Genomic DNA, 18,941 nt, shown 5'->3' with positions numbered 1-18,941 from the left:
TGATTGTAGGTGTATGTACCTCTCACATTTACTATGTTTAAGAACATTAGAATATTCTAGAATTATTGAGTAATACTTCGAAATATTACATTAAAGTTAAATAGATATGGAAAATAAATGTCTGCAACTTGAAACTCATTTGTAAGTGTCGTACATGATTAACTACCAATTTGCCACTTTAGTGCTGTTTCAATTATTTTCATTAGTTATAAACGCCAATTTTATTAGGTCTTTAATTATTCAGGGTCCCTTAATTTGTTTTTATGTCTTAAATTAAATTTTTATGCCAGAGAATTTGCACTTTTTGATATACTAACCTAATAAATCAATTATAAAATATTATTATTAACACATAATCAATATTAAACTGGTAATAAATAATGCAAACAACTTTTAGAAATGTAGTACTTTAATCCGGTTCTTGAGTCATCAAAATATACAAACAGTTTTTAGTCAAGTCAAGTCTAAATACCCGGGTTGTACAAAATTCTACAAATGTGATACTTTTAATGTTAACAGTAAAGATTAAAGTCCGTTTTTTTCAGTAATTCGTTAAACTACACACAATAAATAGAATAAGGGTAAAATTGTATAAGGATATCAAACATTCTGAATTATATACAAAATAAAAATCAATCAAAATTATACTATATCACAGTCACTAGAGAAAGATAAACTATGTAATGACTACATTACGTTATATGGCAGTCTATATGTAAACACATCCACAATGCTACAACCCTTAAGAACCATCTTCAACACCGCTTTCTGGTTTCTATGACTGTATACTAAGTAATCAATATGTTTAAATACTCATAAAATTATTATCAACTGTTAAACATTTTTCTCCAGTAGCTATAAGTTTTTATAATTTTAATGTTTATACTTTAGCAAAATAATAGTTAAAAGCGGTGGAACATTCCTTCGAATCCCTTAAAATTTTGACAACCTTTTTACATTGTTTATGTACATTCTCCCTTAACTTAGTATTGCTTTCATTACGTTCTAATGATATTTTTAAATATACTAAATTAACAAATTAACTGCGGTATGTATGCCCCGAACAACCTGATGCACCAGAGTTTGTGGTAAACGCGTGCATTTCTCTGTATGGTGATTCTCTGTAACAATTTCATAATGAAACATGAACCATCTAATGAATTTCCAAGTTTGTACAGCTCTAAATACTAACAACTTACCTTTCATACGGCGGCGGTGGAAGAATATCGCATAAATTCATTCTACAATTTTGTTCACTTCTTCTCCCTTGACTGGAATGTTTTGATTCTTGAGTCATTTGTCTAAAACTATTTTCCCTACCCAACCATTGCCATTGAGGATAATCATATTCTACATCAGCAATTGCTGTCCATTCTTTGTTCCCATCATGATGACTAGATGATCGTGACTGCGTCGTTTTACATGAGGGACATTCATCTAATGACAATTCTTGGATTTCATCTCCTTCGTTTCCACATTTCGTCATTTCACTATAATCTTTTGTTAAAGTGGAACTACTACTGCGACAGCATGTAGAACATTCTTCATTGGAATATTGATTACTATCAGCAAACGATCTCACCATGCTATTGTCATACGATTCAGGACTAACTGCACATTTTATACAAGAATCTTCTGCATCTGTATGATCCTGCAACTATAATTTAATTATGTTAGAAAACAAAATATTAATATTATTACTTAATGGTTATCTGCAAAGTACCTGGTAATTTAATTCAGTGTAAATAGCGCTAGATGCATAAGGTTCCGGAGGGTGCCTTCTGTTATCTTCATGAGACATCATATTGACCGCACTAGTGTGTTGTGGAAGACTATATTCAGCTTCCATAGCCATAGTACCTATTGTATGACCACCTAAAATATTGAAATCAATAAGTCGCTAGTATTTATTATTAAAATTCTAAAAAACTATTTATAAATTCTTCTAACTTACTATGCAGTAAACTTTGGTGACAATTTAATATTTCTATTCTTGGTTCATTTGATCCTTCATACAATGGCCTCTCGCGAAGCCATACAGCTTCTTTACCCAACAAACATTGTGTATTTGTAATTGGAGTACCTAAAAAAAATTTTTATTTATCATGATCATCTATAGAAAATATTTTAATAATTCTAAAACTCTCGCGAATAGTATTCACACAAATATAATGGAAACAATTGAAGGTTATTTTTTTACACTATATAGGCGAGCGCTTGGCTGCAATCATGTGCTTGACAGTAAGCGATAATGCAGATTCTGGTGGAACGCGCTTGCCAAGAAGATGCCTATTCACTGTTGAATACGCCCATATTGTAGGTGGTAGGGAAAACGGAAGCTGGAAGGGCATTCCATAACTTCGAAGTGCGGATCAGGAACCGAGAACCGAAGCGCTTTGTACGCGTCCTACGTATGGATGCAGACTGCGATGCCGGGCAGTTCTTCAGGTAAAAAGGTGAAGAAGGAACTAGATCTAATAGTTCCTGGGCGCACTCTCCGAAATAAATCCTACCTATAAATATAAGAGTATAATGATAATAACATAACCAAAACAATTGATACAACTTACTAGCAGTATTGTGACTCTTCCGCTGTTTAGTTTGCCTTCTCCGTAAGTAAACAATAACAACTGCCCCTACCACGATAATTGCTAATAGAAACAAAGTTAGCACTAAGAGCCAAGTTTCTTGGAACATTGACAATATTGCCTTATCAGTCGCAGGTTCAGTTCTGTAACAAAGTTTCATGTCTCAACTATTTGATCTTCTTGTAAGGGGAATATAATAACAAACAACAAAGGTAACAGATAACTAAAATGGAAAGAAAATATATTAATTGATTGGTTATGGGATGATCAACATAATATAATTAAAAACTTGTTTGTTAACTACATGCAATTTAACATTTAAGTTGATTTGTATTGGTCAATTTAGCAATTATTTATAAGCGACTAACAGACTGACTGAATGATTGATCGAATGTAGAGCCCAGTCAAGAAAGATGATATATAGTCGGATGTTATAGGTGTAAAAAATTAATCCCTAATTATTTACCTTGATACTGCCTTAACTCGAAAATGACTTCAAATCTTTGTAGGTTCTTACGGAACGAAAAATTGGGAAAATTGCGGAGTTAAGTGAAAATTTTATGGATATTTGTTACTCAATTACGGTTCAACGGATAAATGGATCTTGGTGAAATTTGGCTCAGAAATATATTTTAGTTTGATAAAGCACATAGGTTACAGTTTGTAATGGAATTTACTCAGATTACGGAATAAATAGTCATGAAAAAAATTTATGTGTATGTCTGCCTGTACTCGTATGTCGGTTTGTCCGGGTTATCGTTGCAACGGTGAATCAACTTTCAATGGGTATTTCACTGGCAGATGGAGGACGTAATTGAGCAATATATAGACTACTTTATTCCGAAAAATCCATGGTACCCGGGGGATTTCTAAAAAACTGAATTTCCCGCGAACGAAGTTACATCCATGCACGAGAGATGAATAAAATTAGTCTAGTTCTCGAGGGATTCGTAAAAAAAAGATCAAGAAGAAAAAGAAAAAGAAGATCAAGTCGCAGGCGTCCGCTATAAAATTAAACTTATATACTCACTGCACATAATGTCGTTGCGAGTGTGTAGGCAGCATGTGTATCTGAGTGGGAGTGCTGAAGGGTCCATGTCCACGTCTCGTCACGGCAGCGGCGCGCGCGCTGTATCTCCCACCAGCTCTGAGACTACTAGCCGCAGCCGCGCGGGTGCGGGCTCCTAGTGACATCTGACCCACCACCCGACCGTTGCTGCTACCACCAACGCGGACCTCAATCTGTTCGAGAACATTCTAATTTCAAAATACATAGGTATTTAAAAAAACAAGGGGTCCTAAAGTTGCACCAATAACCGTCAAGCTTAAAGAAAGCAATCCAAGATGGTACGGGCACGTTGTACTTAGACCTGACGACTATACTTTTCATAATAAAGGGTAGAGGGTAAACCTCTACTTCGCTGACTACTGTCCAAAAGGATTTGAAAGAAATGGGACTCTCGACGAAGACGCATATCAGCGTTCGCAGTGTTGCCGATTGAGAAAGCAGATGTCAAGGAAGTATGCTAGGAGAAATAAGAAATAAGAAGAAGAAAAACAAGCTAGTAAAGACTGTAACAGTCAGTACCACCGAAATGTTTGCTTAAATAAAATACCCCAAACTTGATAAACTTAATTTAGTTTAAAGTCTCTGTAGCCACCTTCCAACTCCATCATCACACTAGCTTCAATGACATTGTCATCAAAGATACTCAAAAATACCAAAAGAATTCTACCGAACATCAGGAATAAGTTTTAAATATTAAGCTTCCGTTTTAGATTTAACTTATTGTAACAAAATACAAAATTAATCATACTAACAAGAAAAGGTAACAAAAAGCTTGTGGATACAAAACAAAAACATCCAAAAAAGCAAACAATCGACTATTTCCTACAATATTTTACAAAGTTACAAGTTTTACTTTAGATAAACTTACTAAGTAACCGGCAAGTTCACCATTCCACGTATGAATAGGTGGCGGCTCCCAGCGTATCCAAGCTGACGTAGCGTTTATGACCCCTGCCGAAACGTTTTGTGGAGGAGCGGTCGGAACTAAAACAAAACTTGGAATTTAAAGAACTTTAAATTAGTTATTAATATTAAAGAATTTTTTAAGCCCCGCGCAAAAATGTGGGATGTTATAAGTCTGTCTAGGTGCCCTTGCAGCTTTCTAACAAACCCTACTTTTGTTTAATAGTTTTTACGAGCATTTTAGGCTTGATGAAAACTGATTCAGTCGTATAATAGTTATTAGGGTTTAAAAAGGAGATGAATAAACGATTATCAATATAAGCGAGCATATCCGAGTGGACTGTCTAATTAATGAATTTGATTTGTACTTATATTGAAATAAAAATATTTTCTTTGATCCAGCTCACAACTCGCAACATCATTTAAACTTTTCTGATATGACGAAAAGAATTTCTGACATAAAAGTCGTTAATGACTATTCTATTGGAGGTTATCATTTTAACTTGTTAAAAAATTCACTTACTGTCTTCTTCTGTGAGTCCACTTTTCATGTTGGACGGTTTGCCCAACAACAGTTTATAAAATGGCATCAAAAATATATTATACTTAGCGTATGGCATTAACCCTGTCAATAAATGGCTCGACGAGCCACTGTTGTGAACTGTGGTCATTGTAAAATTATCATATTTTGTTAATTCGATAAAACTTTCTAGAGAATTATTAGTCTGGTGTATATTTTGAAAATCTATAGCGTGTTGTCGATTTAAAGAGGTACCATTGAACCATATTTTTACACCTTCTAGGTATTCATTGTAATCTGTTAGAACCTGAAAAATAATCATACATTCAAATGTAATATAACAGTTTTATATAGGATTTCAAAGATCATTTTTTAGATTTTCATTTTCACTTACGTCCCAAACGATTTTTAATGTTGTAGATGAAACTCCCTCTACCCTTCTGAGAGCTAAAACATCTTGTTGAAGATACCGACGTGCCTGAACAAGCTCGTATTGGGTCATTGGTGGATGATTTTGTGGTTTCTCACCATATTCTGGATACGGAGACGATGTTTCAGAATGACCGTTAAATGAATTACTTTCTCTTCTTAACACCTACAATACAACAAATCGTATAAAATGTATAAAATACTGATCTTAGATAACGCAATATTTAAAAACCTTATTTGCAATATTATTTTTAATTTTCTTATTTTTTTGTTCTTTTGTGTATTCAATTTTGAAATAACAACTTCGCGCGAAACAACTACGCGGAAAAGAGAAGTAGGTAGGAGGCAACTGGCATAAAGACAGTCGAGGTATTTTTCTACCTAGCCATGGACATGGAGATGTTTAAAATCTTCAGTAATGAAGAGGTACTTCAAGAAGAAGAAATATGTGCCAAACTTCGCTCTAAACACGATGCATATCCGTCCTTGCGCAATTTTTAGCCCTCTTAAGAATGCTAACGGGTGGAACTGGATACTAACGGCTCAAGACCGTATTGTTTGCAAGTCTACGCAAGCCTATATCCAGCAGTGGACGTCCATCAGCTGTTAATGATGATGATGATGATGATGACATATTCCATCGAGATTATTACACTCGTAGCGCGTAGTGTTGCAACGTCAGAGCAGACCAGCTGTGTGGCGCCTACCTACTATCCATAGACCATTATAGTACCTTAAAAAGATCTCTTATGACAGCGTATTGTAAATAGAATAAATTATGTAAGACTTACTTGCAAAGTCGCCGTGTGCAAAGTACTTCCCGCTGCACTAACCGCCACACAAGTCAGTCTGCCAGCGTGTTGTGTAAGAACTCTATCCAAATAGAGAGACCCTGTTCCTTGAACCGAATTTGGAAAGACAAGTTCCTGTTGCAACAAATTAATAATACTTAGGGCATTACAAATTAGACTTAGATTACAATTCATCAATACCTAACTACTTAAAAATCAAATAGAAAGTCTGCCTGTGATTGAAACGAAAATGTGTTTTCTTCAGTTACACAATAAAACACAGACATACATTTTGTTAATTTTTGTCTCTCTGTCTGTCTCTGGAAAGGATAATTTTAATAGGAATTTCACTGGAAAGTAGATAAGGCTGTTATGCAACATATTAAGTACTTTCCTAATCTCGAAAAACCCCATGGCTCCCGCGTGAAGAATAACTGAATTTCACACGAAAGAAGCAGTAAGCGTCTGCTAGTTTTTAATAAGTTTGACTAACCTGAAAGCCCTCCATCGTCCAAAACACAAACGGTTGTGGTGTGCCATCGGCTTCACACGGAAATGACACAGATTCACCCTCCCATGCCGTTTGATCTGAAGGCACTCTAGTGAAATGTGGTAATGCTAAAAAGCAAATAAATACATTCTAACAAAATTCAAAAAACCCATATACATACCATTTTAAAAAAAAAATTTATAAATAATGCAAGATTAATTATTGAAGTTTAATTTAATACTTTAATTTAAACTTTATTTTAATGTTAAAAGAATTATCTTGACAATCTTAAATATAGTGGCTAAATTATTTAAATTATGGGTATATCAGAGGTATTGGTAGAAACTTGTATCTTTACAAAGTAAGACTGCATCGTCACTTAATATCCGATCAAGTCAAGGGCTATCATTATCAACCCATATTCGGCTCAATGCTGAGCTCGTCTCTCCTCTCAGTAGCCAGTAGTCCACCACGCTGGCTCAATGCGGATTGGCAGACTTAACACACGTAGAGAATTAAGAAAATTCTCTGGAATGCAGGTTTCCTCACGATGTTTTTCCTTCACCGTTTTTATTCACACACGTGATTTTTAACTTCTTAAAATGCACACAACTGTAAAGTTGGAGGTGCATGCCGCGGACCGGATTCGAACACATACCCTCCGGAATCGGAGGCAGGTCATAGTGCTATCACGGCTCAAGTTTAGGGCTAACTGGTAATTAATTTAAAAAATACTAACAATGAACCGTCAAAGAGGCACTAGCTACGCTGTACCCCGCCTGACTCTCGGCTCTACATGTATACATCCCTCCATCGGAATCCACAACCCGGTCTATTCTCAACGACCCTCGACGTATTATTGCGTACGGCGACAATGACCCTTTATCTCGTGACCAAGTCACAGATACGTCGGCTTCGGGTGATGCCTAAAAAGAAACTCTATTATTGTCTACAATAAATCAATATTTTTAATGCATATACCTATATGTATATGGACACACATGCGAAACTAATTTTGTCTGTCGGTCTGCTATGTTTTAAGCCGCAAAACTAACTTACTAACTAACTTTTGATGAAACCTAATGGGGTGAAATGGGAGATGAAAAGCATACAACTCCTCTATTGATGAAGTTACATTTATTTTTAATAATTAAAATAATAGACTACCGACAAAGACGTACCGCCAAGCGATTTAGCGTCCAGGTACGACGTCGTGTAGAAATGGAAAGGGGTGTGGATTTCATCCTCCTCCCAACAAGTTAGCCCAAATCCATCTTAGATTGCATCATCACTTACCATCAGGTGAGATTGTAGTCAAGGGCGAACTTGTAAAGAATAATAATAAAAATAAAAGACTGATAAAAGATCCAAAATAAAAGAAAACTTAAGTAAACCTAAGAGTATAAAAATATAATTAGACTGGAAATTAATGGTTCTTATCCATATAATATATAATAAGCAAATAGGGACCTCAACCTTATCCTTTAGAGTTTTATATGATAGTAGGAACCTTTAAGATTTACAATATACTTCAATCAACAAAGTAAAATTATATCTTCCATATCATTGTATCTTCTGATATAAATAACACATTCCATTCCAAGTAATGAAGTACTTACCTGGCAATGAAACTCGATGTTCTGTCCTATGAGCGCCGTTATGTTATTGGGTTTCACTAGAAAATGCGGTCTGCGTAACACGAGTAATGTCGCCGGGCGCGACTGTCTCTCCCCCGCCACGTTGGACGCCACACATCTATACACGCCACTGTCCGATGGAAGACTTTCTAGGATCTTCAGATTACCACCGTCTATTATTGTTATCCTACAAACGAGTTTAGATTTTTAAAAAAATTCTTCATCACTGTTGTGCAGGAGTCTCCTCTCAGTATGAGAGGGGTTAGGCTAGGCTAAACAACTGAAAAGTTAAAATGCAAACAACTGAAAAGTTGGAGGTGCATGCTCCAGACCGGATTCGAACCTACGTCGAATCGAAGGCAGAGGGCATATCCACTAGATTATTGGGTCTCACAAGAAAAAAATATTCAAAAATAAAGAAACAACGTACCTAATGTGGCCGACTATTTCGTTTGCTAGGATATCAATATAATAATGATTTTTTGCATGATTAGAGAACTAAAGCTGAACAGTTTTTTTTGTACTTAACGTATTCTGTGGTTTTGATAATAAGTTCGAAGGCACTTAGAAATGAAGATTTTTAAGAAAATCAAATGTTTTTTTTTTTGTCTCTCATTATTCCTGCAATCTGTCGTGAGACATTCAGCGGGATTTTAAGTATTTGAATTAAGGCGTGTTTGGTGCGAAATCCAGTGATTTGCCCAAATATAATAATGTAGTGTCTTTTTCATGACATCTTGTGGTGCTCGGTCTCGTGAGCCTTTTGAAAGTTGTACCGTACCAGCTCTTTTGTGTGAAGTGGGTTTCCGATACTACGCCATTTGTTTCTAAAAAATAGTTTAACTTCTAAAGAGTGGTGAGTTTGTGTGGTTGAGGTTAAGTTAGATATTATACGATATTATAGATACCTATGTATTAAGTTCTATCTATGAAAAATACATGATTTTGGGATTAATTTTGGTTTTATTTATTACAATTTTTTAAATTGTCTCATCAGGGCAATTTACTAATTTCTATATAATATAGTTATTGGTACCTTCCATTAACTTCGACGTCCAAAGTGTGTCCATCTTTAGTCCAATGTACGGACGGGTCCGGGACTCCTCTGGGCGCGGCACACTCAAGCGACGCTGGTTCACCGCTAGCTACTCTAATATCCCGAGGCTCATTTCTAAATTCATCCCGTAATACTGCAAAAAATATAGATAAATAGTTTGTCTTCTTTTGGAAATCTGTTTGGTTTCAGATTTGGAGTGTTAGATTTAGATTTAGAGTTTAAATCTAAATCTAAATTTAGATTTGGTGTTGTAACGGCGTCTGTACACCTTATACAAGTATACGAAAAGACAGTAGACATACAGCGCGTTGGTGCGTTTAACGTTTTTTAACGAAACGAACCTTTAGTTTATGCACAAGAACTCACTTAGCCCATCATCTTACTACTATAATAGGGGTGATGACAAGGTTTCAATATATTGATTTTTATAAGACAGTAGGGTATATAAGGTCAATATAAACCAATGTTATTCGTAATAATTATAAATACGGAAGGTCTGAATGAAGATAAAATTTAGCAGATGAGTAGTTTATAGTTAGTAGGTATCCGTTAAGAACGAATTTTGCGATAAGGCCGGATTAAAGAGGTCTAAAGGCTCTCGCAAGTTTATATAGAACTCCATAATTTATTATGTTACAAACTTGAAATTTGGCAGGGAGTCGTTTATAGCTGTAGAGAGGTCCGTTACAAACCAATTTTGCGACAGGGCCGGATTAAAGAGGTCTAAAGGCTCTCGCAAATTGGTATGAAAATCCTTAATTTTTTGAAAGGTAGAGAGGTAGTTGAAAGTTACTTACGTTTGCTGCGAATGAATTTTGCGACAGGGATGGATTAAAGAGGTGTAAAGGCTCTCGCAAGTTTGAGTGAAATTCCTTCATTTTTTTATGCTACAAACTTGAAAGGGGAATGTCCATTCCCGGCCCAGACCTTTCGTCCCCGCCCCCCACTTTACATAAAACTAAAAAATACTTGATAATTTTTGTTTAATAATGAATAAATTACTTTATCCATAGCGGTTTGCTATAACTTTCCCCAAAAAATAAGTTTCACAACGATATTTGACAATATTATAGTTGTTGTATGACATTTTTGAAGACACGAACATGAACAGTGTTGCCAGCTAAGTGATTTATTTGGTTTAATCAATATTTTAACCGAATAATAATAATCGATCTTTTCCTACAACAAAATCACCTGGAAAAGCAAAAGTTGTAATAGATTATAATGTTTTTGATTATAATATCTGCCTCACTCTTTAAAAACCATTGCATAGTCGACATTATAAAACGTTTCTTGATATCAAAGTACCTATTATATTTTTCGCAATAACCAACCACTAAGAACTCAACTGATTTTTTTAGTTTAATCGATATTTAAATGGATAATAATAATAATCGAGCATACCATTAAGAACATAGGATCACTGCGTAGAAACATTACCAACTACGCCATTTAAATACTATCTATACTAATATTATAAAGCTGGAGAGTTTGTTTGTTTGTTTTTGATTGAACGCGCTAATCTCAGGCACTACTGGTCCGATTTGAAAAATTCTTTCAGTGTTAGATAACCCATTTATCGAGGAAGGCTATAAGCTATATATTATATCCGCATTCCTACGGGAACGGGAACCACGCGGGTAAACCGCGCGGCGTCAGCTAGTATAATATATAATATGAGTAGTAGCGCAAGCCCGTAACTTCGGCGCGTGCAATGCGGTTTTTTTATACAATTTTTCCATACTCTATATAAGCTAGCTACACGATCGGCCAACGCGCAAGCTACAGCTACTATAGCATACTAAGCTGATATAAATAAGTGGTCAAAGTGGTCTTAATAGTTGATATTCAATCCCTTTCTTCCGATAACTTTTTCCTTTCATCCGATCTAACTAAATCAAATTCTATATATTTCTATGTATGTATAAATAGTATACATATTGTAGATAATATATTATGTTTACATAATACATTGACATAAAATTGCAGGCGTCCGCAATTTTATCCGGGTGAAAACGCAATATCATGACAAACTACTTGTATAAACCTTCTTCTTGAATCACTTTATTTATTATTGAAAACCAATAAAAACCATTGCGTCGTGTAAAAGATGTTGAAAACAATGACGTGTTATTCTAGTAATAAAATTATTCAATTAGAAATCGATACGAAGTTATTCGATTTTTCGTGTTTCGTATGGCAACATCGATTTGACTTTTTGACAGATAATCTGTTGATGTCAATAATTGTCAATGTCATTCTCATTTTAATAATTAGATAATGTCATTGAATTAATTTACTGATTTTGTCTGTTTTCTGTTTACCTTCAGTATTTTTTGAACCGAATTATAATTTTTCAAACCACAGCTATAATATAAATAAAACTTGCACGAAGTTAAATTCGAAACTCGAATAATGTTGACCCTGAACCGGAAAAATTACAAGTTTATTTCAGCTCTCAAATGTAAATACAAGAGGACATTTACGCTGCATTAATCAATGTTAATATCAATATTAAAATTATTATAGTTGGCATCAATTGTCAATAAAATGTCACGAAAATACGAATACCTACATTATGTTTGAAACATGCTCGTAAACAAGTACACAGCAGGTGCAGGCAGCACAAATAATGTTTGATCCATTTTTAATGTGAAAAAGGATTATTATTCATAAGAAATAATATGTATAACTTTAATAATTTTTGTCATGTTATTGTGTCAAGTCACAACAGAGTGTAGTTTCCCATATAAGTGTTGAAGTGTCGCTCAGTGTATTTTTATGACTAACCAATATTGCTGTATTAAAAAGTACATTTACTGTGTAATTACTGGCGTAGAAGGCATAACATCTAGTCAGATGTAGGACAGCACATAGGTTTTCTTGCATTGTTGATGGTTTGTTCAAGCAATATTTAGTGCATAGAAGTATTATAGTATATTTATCCTGATTTCCTGATTAATATTAAATGTGAACTGTGAGTTTGTATGTCAGTTTGCTACATTTTCACACCCTAAACCAATTTTAAAACAGTAATAAATTGTGCATACTAGAGAATTATCTTAATAGTCTGTGTGTGTGAAGTCTGCCAATCCGCATTGGGCCAGTGTGGTGGACTATTGGCCTAACCCCTCTCATTCTGAGAGGAGACTCGAGCTCAGTAGTGAGCTAGTAGTATGGGTTGATGATGACGACGAATAAATTGTGGAATAACATAACATTATTAAATCCACTAAGTAAACCAATTTTAAAACTCTGATTAAATTATTTGCTGGATTTTCATATTTTATTACTATTTCAGTTATCCAGAGTCATCCCAAGTTTGTCAAAATTGCTGGAAAACGACTGATAAAGCAGCATCTTGCTCAACTGAAGAACGGAAAATAATTATGTAATAGCGACAAACACTCCAAATCAATGTTGTTTTCCTCGCTGTAATACATTTGTAAATTCATTTATTTACAGTGCTTGTAAACTAAGCCTTGGTTTTGCAAACAAGCACTTTTGAAATAATAAGGTTGACTATTTGTCCATCTCCAGACAGACAGACAGACCTCATCACCAGATAGGAAGACAAGTTCTGCTGAGGAGAGTCAGCAAGAAACTCAACAGTCACTCTTTTTTAGAAAAGTAATACAATATTATAATTTACAATTGTTAACATCATTACAATAATTTCTTCTAGTAGAAGCTGATCCAATGGCCTCCAAGTAGTGGCGTGCACTTCATACATGCATTAAAGTACTGCATATCCTAAGAGTTGTCTTCATTAGTAAATACAGATTTTTCCACTTTGCTTAATTTTATTACTAGTGCATACCCTGATCGACAACCATATGCACGCCACTGCCTGGTTGGTTGGTTGTTTTATTTATTGATTTATTTGTTAAGCTTGTTGGTTACATAAAACAATAAATCTATTCATGTACATTAATGTTACTTCATCTCCGGTGTACTTTTTGAGCAGTGAGAGTGATAAAATAAAATATTTTTTTTTTATGTCTAGCAAACTTTTATTAAAAAAATTATTTAACCAAATCCTTATTTATACATCATATTATCATCTCCATATACTTTTATGGGGGGGCGTAACTGGGTTTTTTGGGCCAAAGTTGTATGGGCTGATGGACATTCCCCTTTGTCAGGAAGGTAGTTAACAGTTAGTTCATCTATTGAAAAATATTGCGTTTAATGTAATGAAGCTAAAACTGTAAGAATTTTCATTTAATTGTGATAAAAGATTTTTAATAGATTTTGAAATTTTATAATCTTATTTATTTTGAAAACATCCAGACATTTTTTGCTTTTTATGTATAAATTAGTTAATATTGATCTTATTTACCCAAATGCCTAATAAAAATCAATATATTCAAACCTAGGCAACATCCCCATAATATTCGCATTGACAAAAGCTCATTACACAAGAAGCTAATTAAGTCCATTAGATCAAACGATAACTAAAATATAAAGTAGTCAAATGAGCTCTAAAAAAACTACGCTCAACGTTTTCAAAGTGCTTAAAGTGACTCCAGGGTGTCTTTAGTAGTTTCAGCACACGTGCATTAAACTGACTTAGGTACTAAAAGTTCATTGTTTTAGTCATTAGTTGAATTTAAAATTAAAATACTATGTAACTTTAGTAATAGAATAGAAGTTACATAATATTATTATGTTTATATATATAAATGTATGTAAATAAAATTATGTACTCATTGACTCTAATATGATAATAACAATTTATTGTTAACATTTGTCATTTAGAATACATAAAAACACTTGCCTAGTTTTTTGTCTTTTATTAATAGTTAATAATATGCAAATGAGATATATAGGTGTATACAGGTTGTTCCGTAATTAATGGATAAAACGCAAATAGTAGATACACCATCATAACTATGTAAAACTAATTTGAATAGTTTTGAAGAAATCCCTAGGGTGATCAACTTTTTTTTTTGGATTTTTAATTTTTTTTTTATATTTAGGTAATAAGTTTTTTCTACGTTTTCAATGAAAAATAAATTCAATGTACCTGTTGTAATTAAAATTTTAATGATCTGATTTTTGTCAAACATTAGGGATTAATTTACCAATGAACTATGATATTATTTTTATATATTATGTTCATTTATGTAAAAAAATGCGTTTTACCATTAATTACGGAACCCCCTGTATCTAAAATGTAAATGTTTATGATGTGTGTGGTAAGCAAAGTTAGCGACCTAAAAAGTCAAATGTATTTCATTATACTCCTAATAATATCTACAATATAACTGTTTTCTTTATTTAATAGCTGATTAATGTTTATATTAACAGAGTATATGTAATAGATTTTTTTTTTTTTTAATTAATTTGACGTAAAAATCCAATAAGTAAAATATTTTGAAAATAATATACAGGAAATCGTCTACCGCGCAGTTTAGCTGTCAGTGCTCATTTTACGTGTCAGCTGATATACCTGAGATAGTGAGGGTGGCGTTCTTGCTAACCGCTTCCCCGACCGTGTTACGAGCCACACACCAGTACACTCCCTCGTCACTCTCCTTCTTACTGCGCATAACCCTAAAACCAAAATGACGTCATAAAGGGAAGATAACACTCGGAGGTAAAATCGCGTAAAATATGATTAGTTACCGTCATAAACCGTCATGCATCTTACACGAGTAGCTTTAAATAATAATTATCGAAGAAACTGTACTGCACTGTTTCTGTGGTTCAAATATTGTTGTTTGTTTTAAAAGAAAAATAATTTAAGCAACCGTAAGTGGCGAAAATACGGCGCAAACATACGTTTGATTGCATGGACATAGGACATGCTCATGAATAAGAGACACATGGGTGTGAAACTAGTCGGGCATATTCAGTCGTCGTATTGTCGTATTGTCGGGCGACAAAAACACGCGAGTTTTTGGAGTTTTTCTTATATTTTAGTATTATTTTCTGTAAACACTACTATATCATAAATAATGCTTAATAAATAATAAATCAAAAAAAATAATAATGCTTAATTAATAAATAAAATAATACTTGATAGGATGTAAGGTGCTTTTTTTTCATTTAGTAGATACGTAAAAAAATTTTTTCGAATAAATTTATTACTTACTTGTTATTATTTGTTAAGTCAAGCTTAAATTAATTTATTATGTACTTAACAAATAACAACAAACCTATCGTTCAAATGTGAAAATAGTATTAGTCATGTTGAAAAATATGGCTTAAAACACCTAACTTACCTAAGAAATAACAATCCATCTTCTAGCAGTACCCTGTGAGGGTGGTCAACCGGTGCCAGGGGTAGACCGTCCTTGTACCATTGAACGGTGGGCTTGGGTTTCCCCTCAGCCACGCAGCGCAGTGTCGCAGGGTCACTCCTCCCGACTATGGTGTCAGCTGGGTGCTCCTTGATCCGCGGCGCCCGACTTTGGGCTTTTGGGGAAAATTATCATTATCAGAATATTTTGAAGGCCCAGTAGTCGGCTCTATAAGGCTACGCCAAACAGAATGCGTATTAAACTATTTCCGAGCATTAGCCTGACGTCGCGCTTGAAATTGTGTTGTACTATGACAGTATTATTAGCTGACAAACAGACCATAGCGCCACAGTTTGGAATACGCAACCCTCTGTCGTGATATTATGCCAGCCACTCACGATCAAGTTTACCTTCAAATCTGCAGGATGCTTAGGCAAGTGGGCAATGAAAAAATACCGAAATATGGTTATGGATATAGTTAAAAAATATTTTATTCACTGCCCACATCTCTAAGCGTCCTGCAGACTTGACAATAAACTTGATAGTGAGTGGCTGATGTTAAGTTCGTTTGACAGATAATACCATCGTTGATCATACCACACAATACAATTCCACGCTATATCGTGGCGTCAGACTAGCGTTCTGAAGCACGCTAAATTGACACGCAATCTATTTAGCAAAGCCTTTATAGAAGAGATATTGAGCTTAGGCCCACCTCTTTGTTTGGATGCCGGTTGACATGGTTAGATTATATGATTTTTGTAATTACCGGGACCGGCTGAACCTTCTCCGAGGGGTATTCTTGGGAACTAGAAAGCTCATTTTTGAAAATGCAATAATAGTTTTGTGTCTCGTTGGAAGAATTTAGATGGTTAGCTTCTAAGTTTCGGATCATAGTCGGTATGTGTCTGAACGTAAATAATATTGAAATTTTATTTTCTTCATTCTCTGGTTGTATTGTAGCAAGTAAATCGAAGAGCACATCAAACCCGCCCATTACCATTAATGCTAGCCACTAACCATCCGATAAACCCACATGCCTGCAGCGCTAACGGCTTGACGTCCGATAAAACTGATCGTGTGCTGGTCGCGGTCGGCATGATATAATGCACATCGCGACCTACAGGCGATCAGTTTTATCGGACGTCAAACCGTTAGCGCTGCAGGCATGTGAGCTTACTTGATCGTCAGTAGCTGACATAACGTATTAGAGATCGTAACATTGTGAAACATTATAACCCTAATCCCACTAACCCATGTTACACCCACCTAGTAGCATGATGGGACGGATATCTCAATGACGTACCATCATCGTAGAATCATTAAAGACAGGCTGATAATGATGAAAATATTTTTTTTTACCAAAATTCAGAGACAATACCAAGACCAGAGTGTTAGCCCACATCATCCAACAAGACTAAAAGAAGATCAGACATCTATGGTATTTCTAGTGATCATCAATAGTAAGTATAGGGTTGCCAACAATTTTTCAGAAAAATATAAGTACGTACGTACGTAACGTACGTAACAAGTACTTTCAAATTTAGCTATAAAAATATAGTACGCTTAAAAAATCGATTTTATGGAATAAGCAAAAAATCAACATTTGTTTATTAGATAGCAGTGTTGAAAAATACTATATATTTATTCAACAGTATATAGTACGCCAACCCAAAATAAAGTACCTACCATACTGTATATTATAGTACGGTTGGCCACCCAAAGTATGTACGTACTAATCCTATTTTTTTTCCGTCAAAATATGAACATAAAAAAATATTACATATTTTATTTAAAAATTGTTGGTCTTAGTGACGCTACTGCGCAGGTCGACTCTCAGTGTTCTTTTTATATGACACTAGCTATAGCTATACCTATTTGTTTAGGACACGCATGCGCGTTGACAAGGAGGATGCGGGTTTGGTTCTCGATTTTAACCAAATAGCTATATAATGTTATTTATTTCATCGAATATTATTGCAAACTATAAAGCAGTAACAGAATACGTGTAGATTTCCTAAATTAAAATTTAAATTACCTAATGCTATTTCTCATATATAAAAAATACGTAAGTATAACATCTGTAAAAAAAAGTTAATAAGTGTAATTGTTATATACTTACTTAATATTATTATAAAAACAATAATAAATATTGTAAATATAGTATGACAAAGTCAAAGATCTAGATAGCTAGGATTTTCCGGTATGTTTTCATTTTAAAATGAAGCAATTCAAAAGTATTGCAATTGCAACGTTCCAATAAATTTAATTAAACGGCAAAAGCTACTGGCATGTACCTACCTGGATCTTTTTCTTCGAAATACTTTTATTTAAAGCGAGCGAGCTTTCTTATCAAACGAGACATCGCAAAGAGCAACTTAATTGGCGAAAGGACACGCTCTTAAAAACTTTTCGACTCACCTTTTATCGTGTGAAACGTAAACAAAAGATACAAAAGTACCAACGACTTGAAGTGGTTCCATGCACATTTGTTTTCTATAATAATTGCACTCGCGATCATACTTGACATCACCGATCAAGGATTACTGACTTCGGCTATTTACACATCACTAATAACACATTGCACCTTTCAATCCATTATTTTTGGTTAATAAAGTTGTTTGCGTAAACAATTTCGACAGTTCATCGTAATATCGCGATGTATTTTGCGCGAAAGTGACACAGCCACCGCGTCCGACGTCCGAAAGGTGACTGCCCCCCACTCTAGATGTCATTTCGCGCCGACTCAGTAGCTTTCGCGAAGTTGAGCTTTATGGGGATAAGCGGATAAATAAATAAACACGCTGTAGATTTGTGAATTTTGATTGATCCGTAAATTGTTTATGGCTGGCAATTTGCGTGCGGTTTTTTTTATTATCTCTTGAGGCAAGAGGTTCTTTAACGATGGCTTAATTAATTGAAAGGCATTATTTATGATATAGTTATCGAGTTAGTTATAATTATGGGAACACTACCAATTTATCTTTTTTTATATTTATAAGGAAGTCATTAACGTAACTAATAAAAGTCAGTTTATTTTAACCGCCCACTTCAAGGCCAGGCCTTCATTCTTTATGAGAAGCAATATGGAGCTTAAACCTACCACTATCCTTCAATGTGGGTTGACGGGCAGAGTGCTAATATTGGATTCTTTAAACGATCATTACCAGATGTTATGATTATGATGCCAATCATCCGAGGACGGTCCG

General features: G+C 34.5%; 1 protein-coding gene across 1 annotated transcript; it reads right to left on the bottom strand.

The window, feature by feature from the left end:
- Window positions 1–460: 460 nt before the first annotated feature.
- On the bottom strand, window positions 461–18,445 carry LOC112042987 (netrin receptor DCC). Its single transcript, XM_024078226.2, has 17 exons — window positions 18,154–18,445; window positions 15,715–15,907; window positions 14,940–15,043; window positions 9,464–9,617; window positions 8,410–8,614; window positions 7,530–7,716; window positions 6,794–6,918; window positions 6,301–6,435; window positions 5,475–5,675; window positions 5,084–5,387; window positions 4,526–4,641; window positions 3,619–3,830; window positions 2,571–2,731; window positions 1,955–2,083; window positions 1,724–1,875; window positions 1,200–1,657; window positions 461–1,121 (listed from the first exon to the last, which is right to left on the bottom strand). Exons 1-17 carry the CDS (start codon window positions 18,260–18,262, stop codon window positions 1,040–1,042), a joined length of 3,027 nt encoding a protein of 1,008 aa, XP_023933994.1. The 5' UTR covers window positions 18,263–18,445; the 3' UTR covers window positions 461–1,039.
- Window positions 18,446–18,941: the final 496 nt, after the last annotated feature.

The sequence above is a fragment of the Bicyclus anynana genome, chromosome 10 (assembly GCF_947172395.1).
Source record: "Bicyclus anynana chromosome 10, ilBicAnyn1.1, whole genome shotgun sequence".
In the NCBI taxonomy this organism is placed as follows: domain Eukaryota; kingdom Metazoa; phylum Arthropoda; class Insecta; order Lepidoptera; family Nymphalidae; genus Bicyclus; species Bicyclus anynana.
Note: the sequence above shows the minus strand (reverse complement) of the source record. Positions and strands in the feature narration are given on the sequence as shown.